The 25,805-nt window shown below is 37.2% G+C and overlaps 1 protein-coding gene and 1 pseudogene across 2 annotated transcripts in view; one reads left to right on the top strand and one right to left on the bottom strand.

Annotated features, from left to right (window-relative positions):
- The window catches only part of LOC138317627 (retinoblastoma-binding protein 5-like), a 31,864-nt gene that overhangs the window by 5,697 nt on the left and 362 nt on the right, over positions 1-25,805 (top strand). The window contains exons 1-15 of one of the 2 annotated variants that reach the window (XM_069259425.1): positions 9,175-9,303; positions 11,843-11,868; positions 12,147-12,319; positions 12,490-12,630; positions 12,837-12,924; positions 13,150-13,221; positions 14,535-14,647; positions 15,467-15,586; positions 16,124-16,277; positions 18,776-18,847; positions 19,324-19,441; positions 20,341-20,407; positions 22,092-22,176; positions 24,471-24,591; positions 24,876-24,997. In XM_069259425.1, the coding sequence (XP_069115526.1) occupies positions 9,285-9,303; positions 11,843-11,868; positions 12,147-12,319; positions 12,490-12,630; positions 12,837-12,924; positions 13,150-13,221; positions 14,535-14,647; positions 15,467-15,586; positions 16,124-16,277; positions 18,776-18,847; positions 19,324-19,441; positions 20,341-20,407; positions 22,092-22,176; positions 24,471-24,591; positions 24,876-24,997 (1,491 nt within the window). In that variant the 5' untranslated portion in view covers positions 9,175-9,284. Of the gene's footprint in view, positions 1-9,174; positions 9,304-11,842; positions 11,869-12,146; positions 12,320-12,489; positions 12,631-12,836; positions 12,925-13,149; positions 13,222-14,534; positions 14,648-15,466; positions 15,587-16,123; positions 16,278-18,775; positions 18,848-19,323; positions 19,442-20,340; positions 20,408-22,091; positions 22,177-24,470; positions 24,592-24,875; positions 24,998-25,805 lie in introns of those variants that run through there. The other variant, XM_069259426.1, reaches the window with a different exon arrangement.
- Positions 3,224-4,320, bottom strand: LOC138317625 (uncharacterized; annotated as a pseudogene).

Below are 25,805 nucleotides of genomic sequence, written 5' to 3'. Positions count from 1 at the left end.
ATCGCTCTTTGTTGCATTATAGGCTTGAACCAGGGGCGCTATATAAGAGGTCCAGTCTGGTTTTTCATGCTCCTCGAGGGTTGCAAGCATCCCTAGGAGTGTTCTGTTGAACCTTTCGGCTGAGCCGTTTGCCTGAGGATGATAAGGAGTGGTTCTGGTCTTCTGAACCCCTGCGATTTTACACAGCTCCTTTATCACCTTACTCTCAAAGTTACGCCCTTGATCACTATGAAGCTGCTCAGGGAAGCTGTAGTAGGCAATGAACTTTTCGTACAAAGCCTTAGCTGTTGTGTGTGTGCTGTCTGGTTACGACATGGCACTGCCTGCGCATACCTAGTGAAGTGATCGGTTATAACCAGAATGTTCTCATAACCACTTGAGGATTTCTCAAGACTGGGGAAATCGATACAGAGTATCTGAAGTGGTCTAGAGGATTCTATTGGCACCAACTCAGCAACCGGTTTAACTGGAGTCTTACGTCTTATACAGCGGCCACAAGTGTCAACTTTAGTGTTTACATCCTTCTCCATACCAGGCCAGTAAAAGCGTTGACGTGCCAACCAAAGAGTTTTCTCCCTTCCCTGGTGTCCAACATCATCATGGACACCCTTAAGTGCTAGGGAATGATAATGCTTTGGAAGGACGAGCTGATTTACTTTCTGACCATCGAGAGAAACGGTTCTATAGAGAACACCATCTCGCAAACACAATTTGTTCCAAGCTCTTAAAAGTTTTTGCACATATGGGGACTCATTCTGTAATGGTTTCCCCCTGGGATGAAAACCGGTTCTCACCAGATCGGAAACCCTAGCAATGTCCTGATCCACCTGTTGTTCCTGCTTCCAGTCTACTGTGCTAATAGTATCAGATTCCACCGCAAACTCACTGGCCACATGAGCTACGGCAACATCCGATACACTGTCCGCTAATGGAGGCAAGTTAGACACCATAGACTGGCAAATGGCATGAACAGAATCGATTTGGACCTGTGAAATTCTAGAGAGACCATCGGCATCTAGGTTTTTTTCCCAGCTCGGTATCTATGAGTGAAATCATAGTTGGCTAGCGCTGCTACCCACCTCTGACCGGTAGCATCCAGCTTGGCCTTACCCAGCACATAAGTTAAGGGGTTATTGTCTGTGACAACTTCAAACTTATTACCATAGAGATAATCATGAAGTTTCTCTGTAACCGCCTATTTCAATGCTAGAAATTCTAATTTATGTGCCGGATAATTCCGTTCACTGGGTCTAAGGCCCCCGACTCGCATACGCAATTACTTTCTCCTTTCCCTCTTGTACCTGGTACAAAACTGCACCCAAGCCTAAAGAACTGGCATCTGTATGTACAAGAAAATCTTTTGAGAAGTCAGCATATGCCAGAACAGGGGGTTGCGTCAGTTTTTGTTTAACCAAATCAAAGACCTCCTGCTGTAGTGTACCCCAAACCCATTTGGCTTTAGCCTTGGGCTTAGACTTTCGAGACTTAGCCGTTTTGGGTTTTTTCTTCAAGTCATGGCCTTGAAGCAGACTATTAAGAGGCTGGACTACCTTAGCATAATCCTTTACAAATCGCCAATAATAGCCGCTAAATCCTAAAAACTGACGCAAATCCTTTACGTTCTTTGGCTCGGGCCAATCCTTAACAGCAGACACCTTTTCAGGGTCTATTGCTATACCGTGCTCTGAGACGACATGACCGAGATATGTCACTGAAGACTTAAAAAGCTCACACTTGGATGGTTTAAGTTTCAAGCCGTGCTGTACGAGTCTTGAGAATACGGACTCTAACCTTACGAGGTGTTCGTCAAAAGTTTTGGAGAATATCAAAATATCGTCAAGAAAGATGAGACACTCGCGCAGATGCATATCACCCATGCACTTTTCCATTAAACGCTGGAACGTAGCTGGTGCATTGGTGAGACCAAAACCCATCCGCTTGGTTTCCCAGAAACCCAAATTGCCCACGGAAAATGCGGTTTTCGAACGAAGGTCTAGCTTCGAAAAATATCGCGACCCGCATAAAGTATCCACGGTGTCGTCGAATCGAGGTAACATATATGCATCTCTGCGCGTACGAGAGTTCAACATACGGTAATCAATACAAAAACGTAGACTACCGTCTTTCTTGCGAACAAGTACCACATTACTAGAGAATGGACTTTTACTCTCCGTAATAACATCAGCTTCCAGCATATCACGTATATGCTGTCGCACTTCCTCATACATGCCGGGAGGTATTTTCCGGTAAGGCTGCTTAAAAGGCCTTTCCTCGATGAGGTCGATCTTGTGCTTAACAATGTTTGTACAGCCGATATCAAAAGCACTGGTGGAAAATGCATGCTTCCAATTACCTAAAACCTGACGAACCCTCAGCAGCTGCGCCTCAGAAAGATTTTGTGTGTCAACATGAAGACCCAGTTCCTCAGGTAAGGACACTGGAGAGTCAACCTGTGAATCTGAAGCCAAATTATCAACAATTTTAACCTCATTAGCAAGACAGAGGGTTGCCCTCGGGTTAATAACTATTGGCTTCGCTGTAATATTACAGATCTTCACAGGTAACTTGACACTAGACACATTCTGTCTAACCCTAACAACTCTGGGGCAGACTGTATACTTAAGGTTAGTATCATAAAAGTTTTCTGTAACGAGATTTGAAGTACCCGGGTCAATACCCCGGACCATACCGTTAACAACCATGGACTCATAAGGAGCCAGCTTGACAGACTTCCTGTTAAAAGATTTCACAGTGTAAGAACAGGTAATACTATCGATTGCCGTTTGCCATGATGTAGGTATACTTGAATAAGTTTCATCAACGTTTAGATCTCTAACTAAACGAATAACATTTGTTCCTAACAACACAGGACAAGTCTTGTTATAATCAGTGTCAGGCACGATCAAAGCTAGAATGCTAAATGATTTGTCATTTATGAAAGGTATACACAAATTTAACTCAATATATCCTAAGTAATTTAACTTAGAACCATTCGCCACTGTTATATCTACAGCAAGTGTATTCAAATCCTGTAAATCAGGTTTATTGGACAACTTCTTATAAAATCCATATGACATAGTGGAAACCATAGAACCACTGTCTATCAAACACTTGACTTTGTGTCCCTCAATGACCACATGACCTTCGTTGGATACCCCTACCGAACGATTCAAAATATCAGTGTGACCTTAACCTTGACCTCCATTGACGGTCTCTACGCGGCCACTAGCAGAGACCGCTAGTTGTTTGGGTGCTCCTTGGACTTACCCTTATCCTGACCTGATTTAGGATTGTTCCGGTTACCCCGGTAACCACGACCTCTATTTGACCTCTGTCCTTGACCCTTATTATGACCTTGGCCTGATTTGCCATGCTCCGTATTACCAAGTTTGGAGAGAATCTGATCAAATTTTTGATCGATTCTAGCCGAGAGTCTGTCCTCAACAACATCTTTGAGTTTATTCTGAAAGTCCTTGCTAATCTCTGAAGGATTGGTAGTTACCTGTTGCTGTTCAAGTTCACAAGTAACAAAGTGACTCTGGCTCTTAACCTTTTTCTTGTTATCAGTGGAATGTACGGTATCCTGTTTAGAAATATTGATTTCTTTTTCCACCATGCGGATTTCTCGCGATAGTTGGTCATAACTCGTAATTGAGTCATATTTGTGCCTAGTCTGACTCCGTAACTGATCCGAGTATAATGACGTCCAAAATTTCTGACGCAAGAGATCATTTTTTGCCGACCTGTGTAAGGAACCATTATCTATCGCTGTCTGGTCTGTAATAGTGAATCCAATCGACACCCAAAATTGACAACACACTCATCAGGTCTTTGTTTTGAATTAAAAAAATTCTGCATGACCATACCATGAGTTGATGTATCGCCAAATAAAGAATCTAATTTGGACAAAATCTGTGGTACAGTAGACCCCTCCCCTAACGTCATAATCATACGTCGCGCAGTACCACGCAACGACCGACGGATCGCCTGAATCAACAAGCTGGGAGAGACATCTGGGTCTCTGTCCAAACTCCTGATCTCAAATCTCCACTCCATATAGGATATGTCCCCTTTCATGGGAGGGTCATCCCCAGAAAATGGTGGAATCTTGGGTACAGTATGGGACCTATTACCCGAAAATGATGAAGTGCCATCATTACTTGTGCTATTTAAAAATGAAATAGAACTAGATCTCCCTCTATCCAAGGGGGGAATAACTGATGGTTTAATACCAGTTCCATCCACAGTACCCTTAGTGGATATAACATATTTCCCTTTGGACAAGAGATGTCTAATCATGTCATCATCAGACATTGTAGGTGATTCGGGATCAATTTGACCCCAGGTTTAACCTGTTTATCCCCTGGGCCGCCAGAAGCTACTCCAGCTCCCTTCCCATCATCCATACCTACTGTATCATGATCCATCTTTATTGGACTGGGCATAACTGCATATATATATATACAGGTTATGTCAACATACAAGCTTACAATAAGTAATAAATGCAAAATAAACAATCATACACAATCATGAAAAATTTTAGTGACAAAACGCTTCATCCATACCCGAGCCAAAACTCTGCCGGGATGAACACCGTCTTTAAATAACTCAAAATTAACCACAGGTTTCCTGCCTTTTCTCTGGTATTTCAAAAGGTCTGCTCTAAAATTTAGAGATTTTACACCTAATTGTTGGTCTACCTCCTGAATGTAATTGTTTAACAAAGTAATTCTGCCATCCAGAATCCTATCCTGATCTATAAACAAATCAGGGCACTGGTGACCCTTATAAGTATTCCAGGATACAATTGAATATGGAGGAATATCTAAAAAAATATTAGTTTGATTGTTGAAAAGTTCTTAACAAATGATACAATCCTATCAATTTGAAAATGAATAAATTCCTCACACTCCTTGTCGCTGTTTTGAGCGAGATCTATAAATTTGCCCTTCTTGCTGGTTAAGTCACACGTACCTATCCAGATGTATAATGTGATATCCCCATACTTTCTTTGTTTACCAGCAAGATTTGACTTTAGCCAATTATAAGTTTGATTGAAATTTGCTCCAGGCCAACAATTTATTTCTAGTTCGAACCCTAAACATTTGATTAAATCCAAATTCCTAAATAAAGAAAAACCTTTACTACTAGTTACAAGTATAGGTCTACTAGATAACCTTTGTGGGGATTCAATTGGTTTATCTAAATACTTCTCCAACTTACTCAAACTCATTAGAATTATCTGAGGTCCAAAATGACAAAAGTGGATACAAAATATATATCGCCCCTGTTGATAACACTAGTTATAGATATCAATGACAACTATCAACAGTAAACAACAATTACAACATTAATATACAAGAATTACCAAGAGTAGGCAGCCAGGTGCAAATCAATGAATAAATATGACAATATGATGAAACACAGTTGAAAACGGGATCAATGGCGGGCACCTGCTCCGGTTTGTCAGCGCAGCCCTGGTCTTCCACAAAATACCAAACCACGTTGGGCGCCAATTTGTAGCATGGGTTCCCAAAATAATAAGGGACGCTCTCTTTTGGTACAAATATATATTTATTGGTACGAAGACCTGCAAAGCAGATAAAGTATAAAAGTATAAGTTCTCTCACATGTCATTCACATGATGATATAAATGGACAGAAATGGACATATTATATTTACATGATGAATACGTTTAATGAACACTTTCATACAGATACTTACCAGGGATTCTTGGCTCTTTGTGACAATGGTGAATTGAATGCTGGGGTTGAGCTCGACAGGGACGTCCGTTCCTGTCGAGAGGTGAAGTGAGAGTGCGGTGGGGAGAGGCCGGTGATAGAGTGTGGACAAGTGGTCCGTGCGGCACGTGCACTTTACATACATTTAAATGACGAATGGCGCGATGATTTAAAATGATGTAAACAACACCTGGCTACAATTCCCTAGTACGCTGGAAGTTCTTTCACTGTGGTAGGTGCAGGCATATCCCCGATTGCCCTGACCTTCTCCGTAATTGGTCTAACTCCCTCAGCATTGACCCGGTGACCCATATAGACCACTTCCTTTGCCAGATAAATGCATTTTGACCGTTTCAAACGGATACCTGCCTCTGTTATCCTACGCAGGACCTCACTTAGGTTCTCAAGATGTTCGCACTGGGTACGTCCTGTGATGTCATTTACTCTTACTACTACGTGACAAATACCCTGAAGCAGGTTCTCCATGATACGCTGGAAAATACCAGGTGCTGATGACACTCCGAAGGGAAGGCGATTGTAACTGTAACATACTGTTTTGAGTCCTCATCAAGTTCAAGTTGCTGGTATGCTTGGCTAAGGTCCAGCTTTGTAAACTCACTTCCTCCGCTCAGTGTTGCGTATAGATCTTCGATTTTGGGTATTGGGTAATTGTCCAGTTTTGACACGGCATTTACAGTGACTTTGCAATCCCTACAGATGCAGATTGATTTATCCTCCTTTACTATGGGTACTATGGGCGCCGCCCATTTCGCCCGGCTTCGACCGCTCCTTCGCGTTCAAGGCGACTCAGCTCCTCTTCAATTTTTTTCAAGGAATGCGTACGGTACGGGCCTTACCTTAAAATATTTCGGAGTTGCTTGCGCGTCTACATATATTTTGACCTTATCCCTTTGACTATGCCAAGACCATCCTTGAATGCATCTCCATATTTCTCCAGTACTCTGTCCACCTCTTCTGGGGTTGTACCTGAATGGAGTTTAGTTTTTTGTTCCTGAAGCCAGTCTTTACCCATTAAACTTGGGCCTTTCCCTTTCACTATCACTAAGGGCAAGTTTTTGCTTTGACTATTACAAACAACTGAGACTAAACATTTACCGAGTCTTTTGACTGATCACTGACAGTGAAGCTCCCGTATCTATTTCTATGTCTATAGACTTGTTTTCAAGTTACAACTTTGTCATGTATGTATCGATCCTTTGAATGACTTTCATGAAAAATCGTTTAGACCTCATCTTCTTCTGCCTCCACGTAAAAACCAACTAATATCTATATGGTATCAAATTAAAACGATACCATGACACTTTCCGAAACGTTTTGTGTCTTTAGAACAAGCACATCTATTGTTTATTTCCTGTGTATAGCGTAAGGAAATGTCAGATGGTTACAGTGACACATTTTTCTTTCACTAGTTCTCTGTCTTCGATACCGGGCTACCATCGTGGTTCTAACTTGTCAACCGTCCATGGCCTGATTAAAGATAAAAACATCGGTTTCAGGGATGTGGGAGCTCTTCCTGTTTCCAACCTAGTGATTCACATATATATCGTATATGATGTCCAGACTTCCCCGGCATGATGAAAAAGACACCAGATCCACATTCTTCGAAGGACTGAGCTGGTTCTCCTTAATTCGTATGAAGCAGAATTCCTCCTTCTTGTTAAAGGGACAATTCTGTCTTAGAGAACATTAAAATTTGTACATATATCGGAAAAAAACCTAGTTCTAATGGAAATTAGATCAGTCGGTTTTACTGTGATATGCATGAAATGCCCATGGTGGTGACATGTGTGTGAAATGTTCAAACTCGCTCGCTGTCCGCCATTACACACTGTGGTCAAACTTCTTGTATGCCGAACCCTGTCCCTTGCTCGTAGAGTAATGCAATTTTTGTCTAGAACTGCTCAAATCGCTCTGATGGTAGTGTGTTTACCTTGTTAGGTGAATTGTCTTGCCTAAAAATCATTTTATCACCTTCTCAGTGGTTATGTAGTTCATTTGTTTAACGTGCGTGTCTTTGACTCGGGTATGGGTACAGCGTCCATATTGTACCTGCTTAATCGTATTGATCAACGATTTGATATTTGAACGATATTAATTAAAATACTTAACAATGTCGAGGAATTTGTCAATGTTTTACGTTATATATTTCATAAGAAATGTAGAACAATACATTTATGCTATATTTGGCTTCTTGGTTATGTAAAAGAATTAGCCTGAGTGAATTGTCTCTTTAACCATCAGTGACCATATATGGCACAAGTGGATTATTTGAGGTCATAAATGAAGTCTGCAGTGAAGTTGCACTATTTCCCAAGTCTGGAAAGAAAATTAGAGACAAAAAAAAATAAAAAAAAAAAATATAATACACCAGAAAACTGTAGTGTCAGCGGTTTGGAGTTCGAAAAATAGCATATGCCCATTATAACTCCCCCCCCCCCCCCCCAGTGATGTTTTGTAAACATAATGAGGGTATAACACTATATTCTGTTTTGCATTTCTATATACATTTTTTTTTGTTTTACTGATTTATAAGAAATCAAATAACTGATTGTGAACAATAAATTGATGTTGGGAAACACCTCTGCTGCGTTAAGCCAAATATGAAAAATTTGCTGGAAAATCCCCATTTTTGAGCTTAAAGTCGTATTTTTTAATTTACTGCGTACAAATCGACTTCCAGATACTACCCCATACTACCACATACTACCCCATACTACCTCATACAACCTCAAAATGGACATTTTATCAAATAAAATTCAATTTTGTAATTTAATAAAGCTAATTAGATACGTTATTTAACAAATACATTATTTGTGTGCCATTTGGTTTAAAGTAAAATAGTCTTTCTAACAATGCAAATCATAACTGTTTGTAATAAATGATTTTAATATTATTTAGTATGCTTTATTATTATTATTATTATCATCATTTCCGAGCGTAATAATAGTATTAAATGGTCATGAAAAGGGCCCTTTGGTGCGTATTTTAGAGTGTATTTGTTAATGAAAGAATGGTGCGTATTTTCGTTTTGTTGCTGTAAATGAAAAAAAATAATGGCCCTGAAAAGGGCCGTTTGATGCGTATTTTCGAGCGTATCTGTTGCTGTAATGAAAAAATAATGGCCCTGAAAAGGGCCGTTTGTTGCGTATTTTCGAGCGTAACTGTTGCTGTAATGAAAAAATAATGGCCCTGAAAAGGGCCGTTTGTTGCGTATTTTCGAGCGTAATTAATGCTGTAATGAAAGAATTGTAATTAAAGTCGTATTTTTTAATTTACTGCGTACAAATCACTTCATATATTGGATCATTTGGTCCTGATATGTATTTGTTGTTCTATTGTGATCATTTTGATTCCTCATTTTTGCTACTTCAGTTGAAAAATGTCAATGTTGTGACTTTTTTTTCATTTTTAAGTGATATTTACCTTAATCCGGATATATTGTGCAGATATTTGCATTGAGTATTAGAATCCCATTAATGACTTCCGGCTTGATCTCGGCTGTTGGTAGCTGGCGCCAGAAGCATGAATTTGGAGCTTCTCGGTAAGATTTACTGAAGTGTTTTCATGATTTTGTCGTTAAATGTTATTTATTTATTGCATTTCACGCTTCAAAGATGCTTTAGGTTAAAAAAAGGTCTTTGATCTTCTAGGGATAACGCCTTCGGTGCTGGCCCAATGGCAATGGACAAAAAAGGATGTTTTTGTTTTTGTTTGAACAGAAACATATATTAGATCTATACTCATTACTGGGATCCAACCAATAGTCGTGACGGAATAGTAGTCATGATTGTGTGCATATTTGACTATGCGTCCAGATTTCCAAATGTCTGGAGCTGCTCTGACAAATTCTTCATGATGGTGTTGTTTTGTTTATATGGAAGTAATGTCTTTCATGAGATGAATTTTCCCAAATCACGACTACTGTTCCTTCACTACTACTGATAGGGTCCCAGTAGGTATATGTTTCTGGTTTGAGAAAATAATGAGAAACAAAGAGAAATATATATTGATCACATATAAAATCACATCTGTAGCAGGTTTTAATTGTACACGGTAATACGTTTGCTGCAAGCTTCGCACAAGGGGGAATTTCCATTTAGCTCAGTCGGTAGAGCGACGAACCAGTAAGTCCGGGGTTGCAGGTATGAACCTGGCTGGCAGAACACTACTCTCGCCCTATTTCACATCTATGTGGACATTACTGATAACATCAAAACATAGCACCAATCACAGGCCTTTCTTTGAAGATTACAGATGCAGTGATGCCCAACTTTAAAGCCACACAATCAACCACATTACAATTTTTCAATTCCTTTGATGTACAAAATTTTCTGCACCTTTGATTTTACTGTGAGATAGTCCAGGGGTGGATATTAGCTAGGGCTGCCGCGGTTAACAGGTATATTGGGGTATTGCAATGCACCACCAAAAATATTGTACCGCGATACAGTTTACCTGTACCGGTTTTTTATGATATATTTTCTTAGTATCATAATTTCAGTAATTTGATATAATTAAAACGTTCTGTCATTAAAACAAACCCAGCAAGTTGTATTTGTTTTCCTTTCCGATAATATAAAGCCATGTGGGTATCCCTTTCGTTTTCATCCGATTCGATGTTGGTCAAATGTTTGTAACTAACGTGTATAATGTTCAAATGATTCAAACATGCACGACGTTGAATATAAATGATATATTAGGCTAGTTTCTGAAATATTATCAAGCTGAATCGCTCCATCAATCAACAATACCGGATTAATTCTCTTAACACATCATATTTTAAAGTGAACAGTCGGGCAAGGATGGCTAAAGTCGGTAAAAATGGTGTGAATGTATCCAGTATAATTTCTTATGGAATATAAAAATAAACTTTCTCGTCAAAATCTGTCTGCGTACGTAGAAATTAATTTAAAGTATACGAATGCTAAAACGTCCTCCCGGCTGACTATGTCCGTGGTTACATTTCCACGCAGCCTCGCTTTCAATGCTTTCAACTTTTCTTTATTTCAATGGTCAGAACTGGGAAACGTAAGCAGAACTTGACCGTTGTATTAATATGTGAGAACTTTTGGAAGGCCAATGAATGCATTTAGACTGGTTTTCTTTGCCCGACTATTCACTTTAAGGCCCGGTGAATACCATGATGATTTCTAGTAAAATCGAAGTGTCTTAAAACACTTATCGGCGAATTTCGCTAAAAATATATTGCAAAATTGAAAAATATTCGATTTTATTTTTAGAATTTCACAAATATTTTATTCAAATAACCGGAGGTCACGTAAAAGTCTATTCAAATAAACGGAGTTGAAAAACAAAGATAAAGAAGGAAAAAATCGGGACAGCAGAATTTTATGCAAATAACCGAAATATTCAAATAACCGTTATTCGATTATGTGGAGTCCTCTGTACACGGCTGCAGGGATTTTGCCAGCTATTTCAGACTTCATCGCCCGCCGCCATTTTCCAATTCCTACACGTTTGGTAAACAAAAATGCAAGCTAATTATAATCAGCCCTTTGAAGTTAAATCACGATCGTAAGCTTATTTTGCCAGGACAAATGTACGTAAATTTGTTCATTAATTAGGTTAAAAAATATTTGCAGACACTCTCATGTTTAGTTATTTCATTATTAGGTTGCGTTCGTCTGTAACCTAGCTTTTTCTCAAACAGACTCGTATTTTTCAAAACAAGAACCTGACATTGGAGCATTTTTATTACTCAACAACACGATTAAAATTGATGTAAACTACATAACATAGCACTGTATGTTTGTATAAAGGAAAAAGTGTTTTTATTATGGAATATATACAAAATAGACACCACATATGTTAAGGTCAAATTATCGCAGTACATATCACAATACAGCTGTTGTGTATCACAATATATCGTGGTACACTTCTGCCGTATCGCAGCAGCCCCACTGAGATACTTTCTGTGCATCCATGTACCCGGTAATGTTTTGTAGGTTTAAAGTGAGTACCGTCCTTAGTTCTAGCTTTCAAATAACAAACCGTCCTTAGTTCTAGCTTTCAAATAACGTATATTTTTGTTAAATGTTTTTGGTTTCTTTTCTTTTCAGAATCATTTGGACAGAATTACCCTGAGGTAACATGTTAGAACTGTGTCAAAAATCAAACTGGTTTCTCTAATCTAAAAATAATAAAGAAATATCAATTTTAAGCATTCAACAAGTCTTCAATATGATTGGAGAAGGCATATATCATTATAATTTCCATCAAGGAATAAATGTTTATATCAACCTCTATCCATGAATACTAAAAAAAGAGAGTGATTTAACCATATGTTACCACTATTTATCTTAAAACCTTTTCCTATAATTTAACTCTTATGGAATAATTTGGACTAATTATATAATATTACAGGATTTTGATGGGACGTTGGATTGTGTAAGCATTGCCATCACATGTGCCTACAACAGACAAGGGACACTACTCTCTGTAGGCTGTAACGATGGAAGAATTGTTATCTGGGACTTCCTGACAAGAGGAATCGCCAAAATCATCAATGCCCATGTCCACCCTGTGTGTTCTCTTAGGTAAACAATGCTGATACACTAGAAAGTACATGTACCATGAATATTTTTAAAAAGGAACACACAGGAATGTATCTGTTACTTATTGGGATAAATTTGCTGATTAGTTACCTTATATGTTGTAAGTGTATGTTGGAGTCACAGATTTATAGTACACTTATTTACTGTTGTAGTTGGAGTCGGAATGGCCATAAACTACTTAGTGCCGCCACAGACAACACAGTATCAGTGTGGGACGTCATGGCGGGGGAATGTGACAAGACATTCCGCTTCCCTTCACCAATACTCAAAGTACAGTTCCACCCCAGAAATAGGTAAAGTTCATACAAATAGAAATCGTAGTGACAGTTGTTTCCCACCAGTTACAAATCAGTTAGTGCTAAAAATTATGTACTGATAGTTATGGAAATGCTATCAAATAGATGGTACTGATCATCTCTATAACAATCTCTACGCGGTAGTTATTACTTCTGTGGGATAATATGAACAGATAACCTCTATCAGAATTATATTGTTACAGTAAGCGGTTCCTGGTCTGCCCTATGAAACATCCTGCCGTTATGATGACAATAGATGGAACCCACACCTCTCTACAGATGGATGATGATGTATGGATACAGTTATTATTGTTGTAAAAAAATTCAATCCTGTACAATTTTTATGATTTGTTAAATCTGATATAAAATGCTAAATTGTACATTATTTTGGGTGCAATTTCACAGAATTTATTTTCAGTTTTATAAAGTTTTGTATCAATCTAAGATATTAAAACATATTTGTATGGTTTTGTGAAGGACAAACTAGAGTTTGTAACTTTTCTCTCTGTATTTTAGTCAGATCTAAATATTGTGGCAGCTTTTGACAGACGAGGCAAACACATTTATACAGGAAACGCCAAAGGTCGGGTAAGTTCACACAATGTCATTAACAAGACATCTAAACATACAAATATTTTGCATGTGAAAGTGTTTATAGTTAATATTATAATTCAAAATATAATAATCAAGTATTGAAGAAATGATCTTCCTGGAACACGGAATCCAGATTGAATTTGTTTGAAAAAAATATAGCTTTTATTTGTTGTAACACATAATATATAGTTTGTAACAAAAGCATACCAGTAAAGTATATATACCGTAAAAACTTGTATAATTTGCGCAGGTACTTTTTAGGGCTGAAAATGCTGAAAAAAATCTACTATCAGTATATTTTGCGCATCAAAAATTTTGGGAAAAAACGATGTCCAGGGAGTCCCAAAATCGATGTATGAAGGTGACAATTTCAATGCAAAATATTCCCCTAAAATGCTTGACAACTTGCACAAAGAAGTGTTGTATTAAGAAAAAATAACATATTAAAACCGCATCGTGTTTGTTTTCTTTTATTGGCCACCTTAACCTGAAACTAAAATATCTTGCAGATGTCTAAAACATCGGCGGTCCGGTCCGCCGTACTCCGTGCACATGTCAATGTTTTGAGATATTACACATGAATAGTAATCAGGAACATTTAAAAAGATTTGAATCTATTTGTTTAAAATTGTCACAATAAGTAATTAGTGTGTTTGAGATCATTAACAATCAACAACAATCGGCTAGCGGATACGTATGTTAGCTTGCAACAATCACATTGCGAGTAAACTCACTACCTGTATGGTACCAGATCCAAGCTGATGGCTAATAATATTTATCAATACGGTTGAATATGTCACTAACCTTGTAGCTTGTTAATTCTGCAGTAATAAAATTGCAAACCACTTATTGAAAGTCCTAATTATAGGTCAGTTTAGGCATCTTATAAATTCCACGTGTGTTTTGACTTTTTGCACACGGCCTACAGCTGGGCCCTACGTAAGGTTTCATGTGCAAAGCTGATGGCTAATTATATTTATCAATACGGTTGAATATGTCACTAACCTTGTAGCTTGTTAATTCTATATAAAATGGCTACCATACACAGAGCGGTACCTCAACATTCATAGATCGTCAGTCCCTCAGAATGGACAGATTTTTCCCCCGTAAAATTTTTAAATCTCCTCTATCAATATAATTTGCGCACCCCCAACTTCAAATTTTATTTTTGCACAGAAAAAGTGCGCAAATTACACAAGTTTTTACGGTAACTTTCTTACTTTGTGAAAGTTCCACATTTGCTAAGTATGATTCTCATTAGACATAGATTTCATCACGATGGGTAAAGCATGTCTTTACATTTGCAGGTGCTTGTTTTTCCAATCAAAGATCTCACAAAATTGGTGGCTTCGTTCCGCGTTACAACAGGAACACTTAACACAACAGCAATCAAGTCAATAGAGTTTGCACGACGGGGAGAGTAAGTGTTACCAAGAAAGTTCAACTTCTAAAGTCAATGTATGTTAGGGAATTTCCACTTTAGCTATTAATCTATCTACATATATAAAGCTCTAAAAAGGATTTGTTTTTCTCTCTTTCTATCTCCAACTCCTGCCCCCTTTTTTATGTTAAAAGTTTATGAATGCTGTTGTAAAATCATTTTATTAAGAGTGATTCTTCTTTTGTTATATGTAGTTTATGGTAGTGTATAAACTTGTTTCTGCCTTTATTTTATGTAGTTTATGGTAGTGTATACACTTGTTTCTACCACAATAGGCGCTGTTATTCAACTCTCAGGGTATCAAATAAACGATGCAGCTATTGATTAACAATTTGTTTATACCACACGTGGTATAAACTCTGTAAGCATTCTGATTGGCTGGCATGATGAACTTTGACCGAACTACGTCTTTCTCAGTGTCGTATCACCTTTTGTCAATGTCATCAATAATCGAGTGACGTCATGCTATGCTGTGATATCGCCGCTTGACACCAAAACTGCTGTTGGATTGCGTACTTATCCTCGTCATATTTTTATCTGCTAAAATCGGATATTATTGTGACAGAAACAGGTCACACGACTCTGGTTGTTGGATATGGAATTTATTCCACATGAGTGAGTTATTTTTTAAAAGTTACAAAAGACACGAGCTAAAGCTCGTGTCTTTTGTAACTTTTAAAAAATAACTCACTCGTGTGGAATAAATTCCATATCCAACAACCACTCGTTGTGTAACCTCTATTTCTTCCATTGTTATATGTAGTTTTTTGTAGTGTATTATAAACTTGTTTCTTGTAGATGTTTCTTGGTAAACTCAGCTGACCGAATCATCCGTGTGTATGAAAGTCGGGAAGTTTTAACTTGTGGAAAAGATGGTGAGCCAGAACCTATACAGAAACTACAGGATCTCGTAAACAAGTAAGCTTCAGATTATCTCACATTATGTAATTAAACTACAGAAACTACAGAAACTACAGGTCTCCTTAACAAATCGGCTTCAGATTATCTCACAGTATGTAATTAAACTACAGAAACTACAGATCTCATTAACAAATAAGCTAGATTAAACTACAGAAACTACAGGATCTCGTTAACAAATAAGCTTCAGATTATCTCACAGTATGTAAATAAACTACAGAAACTACAGATCTCATTAACAAATAAGCTTCAGATGTTCTTGCATTGCCTCCCTCATGTCATAAAACTATAAATCAGAAGTCATGAGAAATGCATTGTTATTGTTTCAGTCCAGTCCTATACAAGTTTTGTATTACTTCTATTCATCCTCCTGATATTTTTAGCTGGATTGGCAGGAGACTGTGACCAGGGACTAAGGAATGCTGAAACGAATTAAATTACCAGAAAACTTTTATAATGGTGAATGGCTGGGCATTAACAAATGATAGGTTCAGCAGATATAGCATTTGTTTTGACTTGAGTTGTTTATTGTTTCAGAACTCTATGGAAGAAATGCTGTTTCTCTGGTGACGGGGAATACATTGTAGCTGGATCTGCCCGTCAGCATTCTTTGTATATATGGGAGAAAAGTGTTGGGAATCTGGTAAAGATTCTCCATGGAACCAAGGGAGAACTGTTACTGGATGTGGTGGTAAGTTGATCTTATATCTGTAGCAGTAACTTATTTTCAAATTATCATAGCTTTTTGTCTCTGTTGTACCCCACAGTCTCAAACTATGGTTTTGAGGCCAGTTTTAATAAAAAAGTAAATTTTGATAACTGAAATAATCTGTTCTGAAAAAAATGTCATCGATGGATTTCTGCAGGTCACCTCCTAAACCTGGCATGTACTAAAGACCATGAATTTTTGATAGGATGTAAAACAAAAGGAGAAAAACGAAACCTTGTACAAATGTTTAGTATTAAAGCCAAGCTGATGCACTTCAGTTGATCATTTGACATTTGTGTTACAGTGGCATCCTGTCGTCCCATCATCACCTCTGTATCTAGTGACTAATATCACAATATATCATTGACATTTGTGTTTCAGTGGCATCCTGTCCGTCCCATCATTACCTCTGTATCTAGTGACTAATATCATTGATGTTTGTGTTACAGTGGCATCCTGTCCGTCCCATCATCACCTCTATATCTAGTGACTAATATCATTGATGTTTGTGTTTCAGTGGCATCCTGTCGTCCCATCATCACCTCTATATCTAGTGACTAATATCATTGATGTTTGTGTTTCAGTGGCATCCTGTCGTCCCATCATCACCTCTATATCTAGTGACTAATATCATTGATGTTTGTGTTACAGTGGCATCCTGTCCGTCCCATCATCACCTCTATATCTAGTGACTAATATCATTGATGTTTGTGTTACAGTGGCATCCTGTCGTCCCATCATCACCTCTATATCTAGTGACTAATATCATTGATGTTTGTGTTTCAGTGGCATCCTGTCGTCCCATCATCACCTCTATATCTAGTGACTAATATCATTGATGTTTGTGTTTCAGTGGCATCCTGTCGTCCCATCATCACCTCTATATCTAGTGACTAATATCATTGATGTTTGTGTTTCAGTGGCATCCTGTCGTCCCATCATCACCTCTATATCTAGTGACTAATATCATTGATGTTTGTGTTTCAGTGGCATCCTGTCGTCCCATCATATCACCATTGATGTTTTGTTTCGTGCATATCCCTAGTGACTAATATCATTGATGTTTGTGTTCAGTGTGCATCCTGTCCATCCCATCATCACCTCTATATCTAGTGACTAATATCATTGATGTTTGTGTTTCAGTGGCATCCTGTCGTCCCATCATCACTCTATATCTAGTGACTAATATCATTGATGTTTGTGTTACAGTGGCATCCTGTCGTCCCATCATCCTCTATATCTAGTGACTAATATCATTGATGTTTGTGTTTCAGTGGCATCCTGTCGTCCCATCATCACCTCTATATCTAGTGACTAATATATTGATGTTTGTGTTTCAGTGGCATCCTGTCGTCCCATCATCACCTCTATATCTAGTGACTAATATCATTGATGTTTGTGTTTCAGTGGCATCTCTCACACCTCTATATCTAGTGACTAATATCATTGTGTTGTGTTCAGTGGCATCCTGTCGTCCCATCATCACCTCTATATCTAGTGACTAATATCATTGATGTTTGTGTTTCAGTGGCATCCTGTTGTCCATCACCTCTCTATATCTAGTGACTAATATCATTGATGTTTGTGTTTCGTGAGCATCCTGTGTCCCATCATCACCTCTATATCTAGTGACTAATACCATTGATGTTTGTGTTTCAGTGGCATCCTGTCTCCCCATCATTCCTCTATATCTAGAGACTAATATCATTGATGTTTGTGTTACAGTGGCATCCTGTGTTCTCCCATCACCTCTCATATATCTAGTGACTAATATCATTGATGTTTGTGTTCAGTGGCATCCTGTTGTCCAATCTTTCACCTCTATATCTAGTGACTAATATCATTGATGTTTGTGTTTCAGTGGCATCCTGTCGTCCCATCATCACCTCTATATCTAGTGACTAATATCATTGATGTTTGTGTTTCAGTGGCATCCTGTCGTCCCATCATCACCTCTATATCTAGTGACTAATATCATTGATGTTTGTGTTTCAGTGGCATCCTGTCCGTCCCATCATCACCTCTATATCTAGTGACTAATATCATTGATGTTTGTGTTTCAGTGGCATCCTGTCGTCCCATCATCACCTCTATATCTAGAGACTAATATCATTGATGTTTGTGTTACAGTGGCATCCTGTCCGTCCCATCATCACCTCTATATCTAGTGACTAATATCATTGAAGTATCATCTGATGTTTGTGTTACAGTGGCATCCTGTCGTCCCATCATCACCTCTATATCTAGTGACTAATATCATTGATGTTTGTGTTACAGTGGCATCCTGTCCGTCCCATCATCACCTCTATATCTAGTGACTAATATCATTGATGTTTGTGTTACAGTGGCATCCTGTCGTCCCATCATCACCTCTATATCTAGTGACTAATATCATTGATGTTTGTGTTTCAGTGGCATCCTGTCCGTCCCATCATCACCTCTATATCTAGTGACTAATATCATTGATGTTTGTGTTTCAGTGGCATCCTGTCCGTCCAATCATTGCCTCCATATCTAGTGGGCTGGTGTCTATCTGGGCTCAGAACCAAGTGGTAGGTTTACAGGATTTTGATGATAACATGAACCTATCTCTATCGATCCACCCTTAAAACTACCCATTTTGATATATAGTTTTTGGTTTCTGTGATAGACTTGGGTGGATGTTTCATCACTTCATTATTTCAACTTTTACCTTATACATTGTAGTTGTTATTTTATTGTAGAACAAAACCTGTAATTTTCCCTTTAATACAAAAAAATCATTAAGGAATTGAAATTTCAAATATACAATTTTCATTAGAATTGGTATATATAATTCATTAATACATTATTTACTTCCATATCAGTTTACTGCAAATTCATAAAAATATCAATTCTGAGAGAGAAAAAATTGAAATTGTATGAAATGGCTAGTATAAGAACAATTTAGATGTTGTTTCATATATTTTAAAATATTTACAATCACTTTCATTTTCCACAAAAAGAACATGCTGGAGTCACTAAATGTTTTACTTTTATACATGTATAGGAAAATTGGAGTGCCTTTGCCCCCGACTTTAAGGAACTTGATGAGAATGTAGAATATGAAGAGAGAGAATCAGAGTTTGATATTGAGGATGAAGACAAGGAGAAAGAGGAAACAAAAGGTAAGGTTATAACAACATAATGGAACATTTTCAATTGCTGTTGGACTAGATTTCATGAAATCTCAAAGAGGAACATTTCCAATTGTTGTTGGACTGCATTTCCAATAGCTGTTGGACAAAATTTGATGGAAACCAAAACAGGGACATTTTCATTACTAGTTGGACCGGATTTGATGGAATCTCAAAGAGGAACATTTCCAATAGCTGTTGGACCTGATGTGATGGAAACTCGAACAGGGACATTTTCATTAGCTGTTGGACCGGATTTGATGGATCTCAAAGAGGAACATTTCTAATAGCTGTTGGACCGGATTTGATGGAAACTCGAACAGGGACATTCCAATAGCTGTTGGACTGGATTTGATGGTTCCTAGCATTAGACTTACTTTTACAGATTTGACAGGGAACTTAATACAGCATTTTAAAGCGTCTTTGCATGTATAGCAATAGTGTGATTCAATTAGATCACATATATTGTCATTCTTTTTGACAACCTTATTTTTCATCATCTTAAGAAAGAAACCAGAACACCGCCATACTTCTTGTTTTGATATTTTTATTTCACACACTAACATACAAAACGGATCCCAGATACGTTCTGGATAGAACAAATAATAAGTGATTACCTCCCCTTGTCCACCTCATGTTCTACCTGACCAGTAAGATCTACAACATCACTATTTGTTTATGACGTTCACAAAGAGATTTAATAGTCACATTTTTGAAAAATAATCTAACAGCTCTCATTTCTTGCCCTATATTGTAAACTATCTTTGAAAAATGATTAAGATATTTTGACTCATTGTCTGGTGTAAAACAAATGTATGTGGCTGGTTTTGTTTATTCAGTCAATATTTATCTACACAACTATAACCTATAGATATGTAAATGTTTTACAGGGCCGGACGAGGAGGATACCGAAGTGGACGTCACCACTATAGAACCCATACAGGTGTTTGTTAGCAGGTAAATATGATAGCAATATTCAACTCATTCACCCCTCTAGATACATTTGAGATCTTCCAATTGAATGACTGGAACAGTTCATTATCAATATTCAGGGATGAATGAGTTCAAGCCTTATAAAGATACTGAAGTATACTCTGATATATCTCCTATCATATGGTTACATTGTATGTACAAAACTTTGATATTATTTTCTGAAGTCATACCTATCTATATTTTTAAAACATTTTGTTTATCTGTTGGACACCAATCGAAGACTGTGGTGTAGAGGTAATAATGCTCATTGAATATACTTTATACAACATTATAATTTTGACTCAACAAGCTCCCAGAGTGCTTAGAAAATAGAGATTATTGGAGAAGTCAGTTTCAGAACAAAGAACGCCTTTATCCCAGTAAATACTTGTTTGTGTTTAAGAAAGTTTGGACTGGAATTTGATTTTACAGATTTGACAGGGAACTTTAACAGATACAGGGAACTTAATACAGCATTTTAAAGCGTCTTTGCATGTATAGCAATAGTGTGATTCAATTAGATCACATATATTGTCATTCTTTTTGACAACCTTATTTTTCATCATCTTAAGAAAGAAACCAGAACACCGCCATACTTCTTGTTTTGATATTTTTATTTCACACACTAACATACAAAACGGATCCCAGATACGTTCTGGATAGAACAAATAATAAGTGATTACCTCCCCTTGTCCACCTCATGTTCTACCTGACCAGTAAGATCTACAACATCACTATTTGTTTATGACGTTCACAAAGAGATTTAATAGTCACATTTTTGAAAAATAATCTAACAGCTCTCATTTCTTGCCCTATATTGTAAACTTTCTTTGAAAAATGATTAAGATATTTTGACTCATTGTCTAGTGTAAAACAAATGTATGTGGCTGGTTTTGTTTATTCAGTCAATATTTATCTTACTACACAACTATAAACCTATAGATATGTAAATGTTTTACAGGGCCGGACGAGGAGGATACCGAAGTGGACGTCACCACTATAGAACCCATACAGGTGTTTGTTAGCAGGTAAATATGATAGCAATATTTCAACTTATTCACCCCTCTAGATACATTTGAGATCTTCCAATTGAATGACTGGAACAGTTCATTATCAATATTCAGGGATGAATGAGTTAAAGCCTTATAAAGATACTGAAGTATACTCTGATATATCTCCTATCATATGGTTACTTTGTATGTATAAAACTTTGATATTATTTTCTGAAGTCATACCTATCTATATTTTTAAAAACATTTTGTTTATCTGTTGGATAACCAACTGAAGACTGTGGTGCAGAGGTAATAATGCTCATGAATATACTTTATACAACATTATAATTTTGACTCAACAAGCTCCCAGAGTGCTTAGAAAATAGAGATTATTGGAGAAGTCATATTGTATTAATAAACGGTACATGTATATGAAAAATAGAATCCTGCACTCGTGACTATGTGATATGAAAATCAAAAAATTAAATAATCTGATATGCCACCCGCCTAGCTAAACACTTATGGCATATGAAATTATTGAACTAGTTTGATAATTTAAAATATCACACAGCCATTCATATAAAATCCTCTACTTCTCAAACTTGTGACTCTTTAAGATATGAAGAGTAAATGGGGATGGTAAGAAACTGTGTCTGACAGAGAGGATTTTATTACAGTGATGAAGAGGATGAAGACACAGACGCGTTACTCTTCCTACCCGTATCACCAGAACTGGACGAACCAGAGGCTCTCGCTGAAGGGGTATGTACCTGGTAGTATTACAATCAAACAATTAAACAATTAATCTTCAGTTTTGTTGACTATTTAGATCTATGAATGACCATCTAAACTTATTGTTTTAACCTTACTCACCTACTGTCATTCAAACTTTACACAAGATCACTGATATGTAATAAAATGGAGCTGCCATGCCCATATGGAGAAAGCATTATATAAATACTACCTGCATTAGAGGGTGACAGTGCCTAGTGTCACCCCGAGGATATCACTGTCACCCGAGGCGAAGCCGAGGGTGACACTAGGCGAAGCCGAGAGGAGTGACACTAGGCAATGTCACCCTCTAATGCAGGTAGTATAATTTTTATTATACCAAAAGTCATAGAAACAAAACTAGTTTTCAAGTATTTGTAATCTATTTAAACATTTTACTCATTTTATCAAAAGTCGAAAACTCACCATCGGCAGTAAAATAACATATCAGCTTCCATACTGTACTTGACAGTTGCACTTACCGGTATTACAATTGCATTGTTAAAAAGAATTACCACAGTAAGCATTCAGTGATATATTCTAGTTGTATTGTCTGTAGCTCTTGTTAAAATCTGTTTTGTAAATTTCTATGAATTTTGGTTTCGTCCCATCATCTGTTTACAACATTAGCAACGTCACAAAGACGCTTATAATCCCATGTCTTCCGTTCACCTAATCACCGATGGGATTAATAAAAAGCAACAAATAGCGCTTGGACGATAAGCAAAAAAGTGTAAACGGACGTTAAACAAAACAACTCCGACTGTTAATAGGACATTAAACAAAATAACTCCAACTGTCAATAGGTCATTCAACAAAACAACTCCGACTGTCAATAGGACGTTCAACAAAACAACTCCGACTGTCAATAGGACGTTAAACACAACAACTCCAACTGTCAATAGGACATTAAACAAAATAACTCCAACTGTCAATAGGACGTTAAACACAACAACTCCAACTGTCAATAGGACATTAAACAAAATAACTCCAACTGTCAATAGGTCATTCAACAAAACAACTCCGACTGTCAATAGGTCATTCAACAAAACAACTCCGACTGACAATAGGACATTCAACAAAACAACTCCGACTGTCAATAGGACATTCAACAAAACAACTCCGACTGTCAATAGGACATTCAACAAAACAACTCCGACTGTCAATAGGACGTTCAACAAAACAACTCCGACTGTCAATAGGACATTCAACAAAACAACTCCGACTGTCAATAGGACATTCAACAAAACAACTCCGACTGTCAATAGGACGTTCAACAAAACAACTCCGACTGTCAATAGGACATTCAACAAAACAACTCCGACTGTCAATAGGACGTTCAACAAAACAACTCCGACTGTCAATAGGACGTTCAACAAAACAACTCCGACTGTCAATAGGACATTCAACAAAACAACTCCGTCTGTCAATAAGACGTTCAACAAAACAACTGCGACTGTCAAAAGGATGTTCAACAAAACAACTCTGACTGTCAATAGGACATTCAACAAAACAACTCCGACTGTCAAAAGGATGTTCAACAAAACAACTCTGACTGTCAATAGGACATTCAACAAAACAACTCCGACTGTCAATAGGATGTTAATCAAAACAACTCCGACTGTCAATCAAAACAACTCCGACTGTCAATAGGATGTTAATCAAAACAACTCCGACTGTCAATAGGACATTAAACACAACAACTCCGACTGTCAATAGGCGTTTAACAAAAACAACACTGACTGTCAATCAAAACAACTCTGACTGTCAATAGGGCGTTTAACAAAACAACACTGACTGTCAATAGGACATTAAACAAAACAACTCCGGCTGTGAATAGTACGTTCAACAAAACAACTCTGACTGTCAATAGGACGTTCAACAAAACAACTCCGACTGTCAATAGGACGTTAAACACAACAACTCCGACTGTCAATAGGACGTTCAACAAAACAACTCCCACTGTCAATAGGACGTTCAACAAAAACATCTATTCCCTTCCATTTTTTTTGCTTAAACATCAAGTGTGTGATAGTGATTTCATCTGTTTAGTTTTGTATAAATATGACTAGATTGAAATATTTGGGTATGATATACTGAATTTGATTGGGTATTTTTTAATGTTCATCTGTGATATATTAAAAGGAATTCAACGTCCAAATTTAAAAGAAGAAAAAAAATAAAATTGGAGTGGACCATTTCAACTCCACCCTTACCAAATACCTCCTTATTGAAATTTATTGTACAGCATTAATAACAGCGCTTGTTTAAAATGTGAATTTTAGGTGTTAGAAGAGCCGCCACCCCCAGAGAAAAAACGCCCCGCCTCCACAGATCATACACCGTCACCGAAGAAAAAGAAATTTAAATCTATAGACGTTGATCTACCTAACGCTCCAATAGATGGTAAGTTTGTATAAATCTTGTTTTTTACCTGTGATGAAATATTGCGAGTTTTTTATGACTTCTATGGTAAAGGTACATATCTTTGATATTATCTTAGCTCTCGTGATGTAATGTTAAATGTGTTACTTGTTTGTCTTCTGTTTCCAATCCCTCCTGACACTACAGACAGCTTCATGTAACTGAAGATTGTTTGTATGTGAAAACTTAACATTAATATTTCAGATGGTTAGTGTTGTTAAGTGAAATCTTAACACTTTATTGATGAGAAACTTCTTTTTTTACAGAAATACACCCATTGCTGAATGTGAAGAAGCCCAATGAAAAGAATGCAGGAAAGAAAACTCGACCTAAGCAGAGACCGCCAAAAGAGAAGTACAAACACAAAGAAAAGTTTAAAGATGATTTTGTAAGTATTTGATAGGCCTTGTCTCTCACAAAGGATTTAAAAGTGTCAACGTATTGCTAAACAATTAATGATTTTGTTCAGGATCAGGAAAAGCATTAGGTCAAATCAAATGTCTTCTATCATTATCATTTATTGGTCTCTAATTATCAAGGTGATGATGTTCATGCAATGTTTGTTATCACATTTTAATGGTTACATTAATACTGTAAGTGAATTTTACTTGATAAAGGGCCTTCAGATTGGCAATTAAGTTCACTTAGGTTATGAAATATTTGTGACTTCTTGCGATTGGAAACAATCCCAAGAACTTTTTATTGTGTTGATTGATATTAGGCTTGCCCGCTCATCTTTGAGTTTTAGAGTTGAACCTACTTAAGATTCAATGACCTCTTACTTAGTATCAAGAATGAGTGGTCAAAAATCTAGTATTAGAGTGAATGGTCAAAAGTTCAATTTAAGCTGACTGACTTAATATAGCAACCTTATTTTTTCATCAATAAAGTCCAGTATTTGAAGTTTTTCTCTCTGAAGTTGAGGAACATTGATAAAATTGTGACCAGTCCATGACTCAGTGTCTTTGTCTATTGGTATTAAAGGACCATGGTGGTTAAGTAGTTCAGACATATGATATACATTATTCCTGGGTTTCAATTATAAGTCCCAAGTGGGTTATTTGCCTGGTATACAGATGAGGTTGTAGGTTTTTCTCTAGGAACTCCAGCTTTCCTCCACCTAATAAATCTGACATATCCTGTAGTAACCTTTGCTGTTGATAGGAAGAAAAAACAAAATCATACACAAACATAAG

The sequence above is a fragment of the Argopecten irradians genome, chromosome 3 (genome assembly GCF_041381155.1).
Source record: "Argopecten irradians isolate NY chromosome 3, Ai_NY, whole genome shotgun sequence".
NCBI classification, from domain to species: Eukaryota; Metazoa; Mollusca; class Bivalvia; order Pectinida; family Pectinidae; genus Argopecten; species Argopecten irradians.
This window is presented reverse-complemented; position numbering and strand designations above follow the sequence as displayed.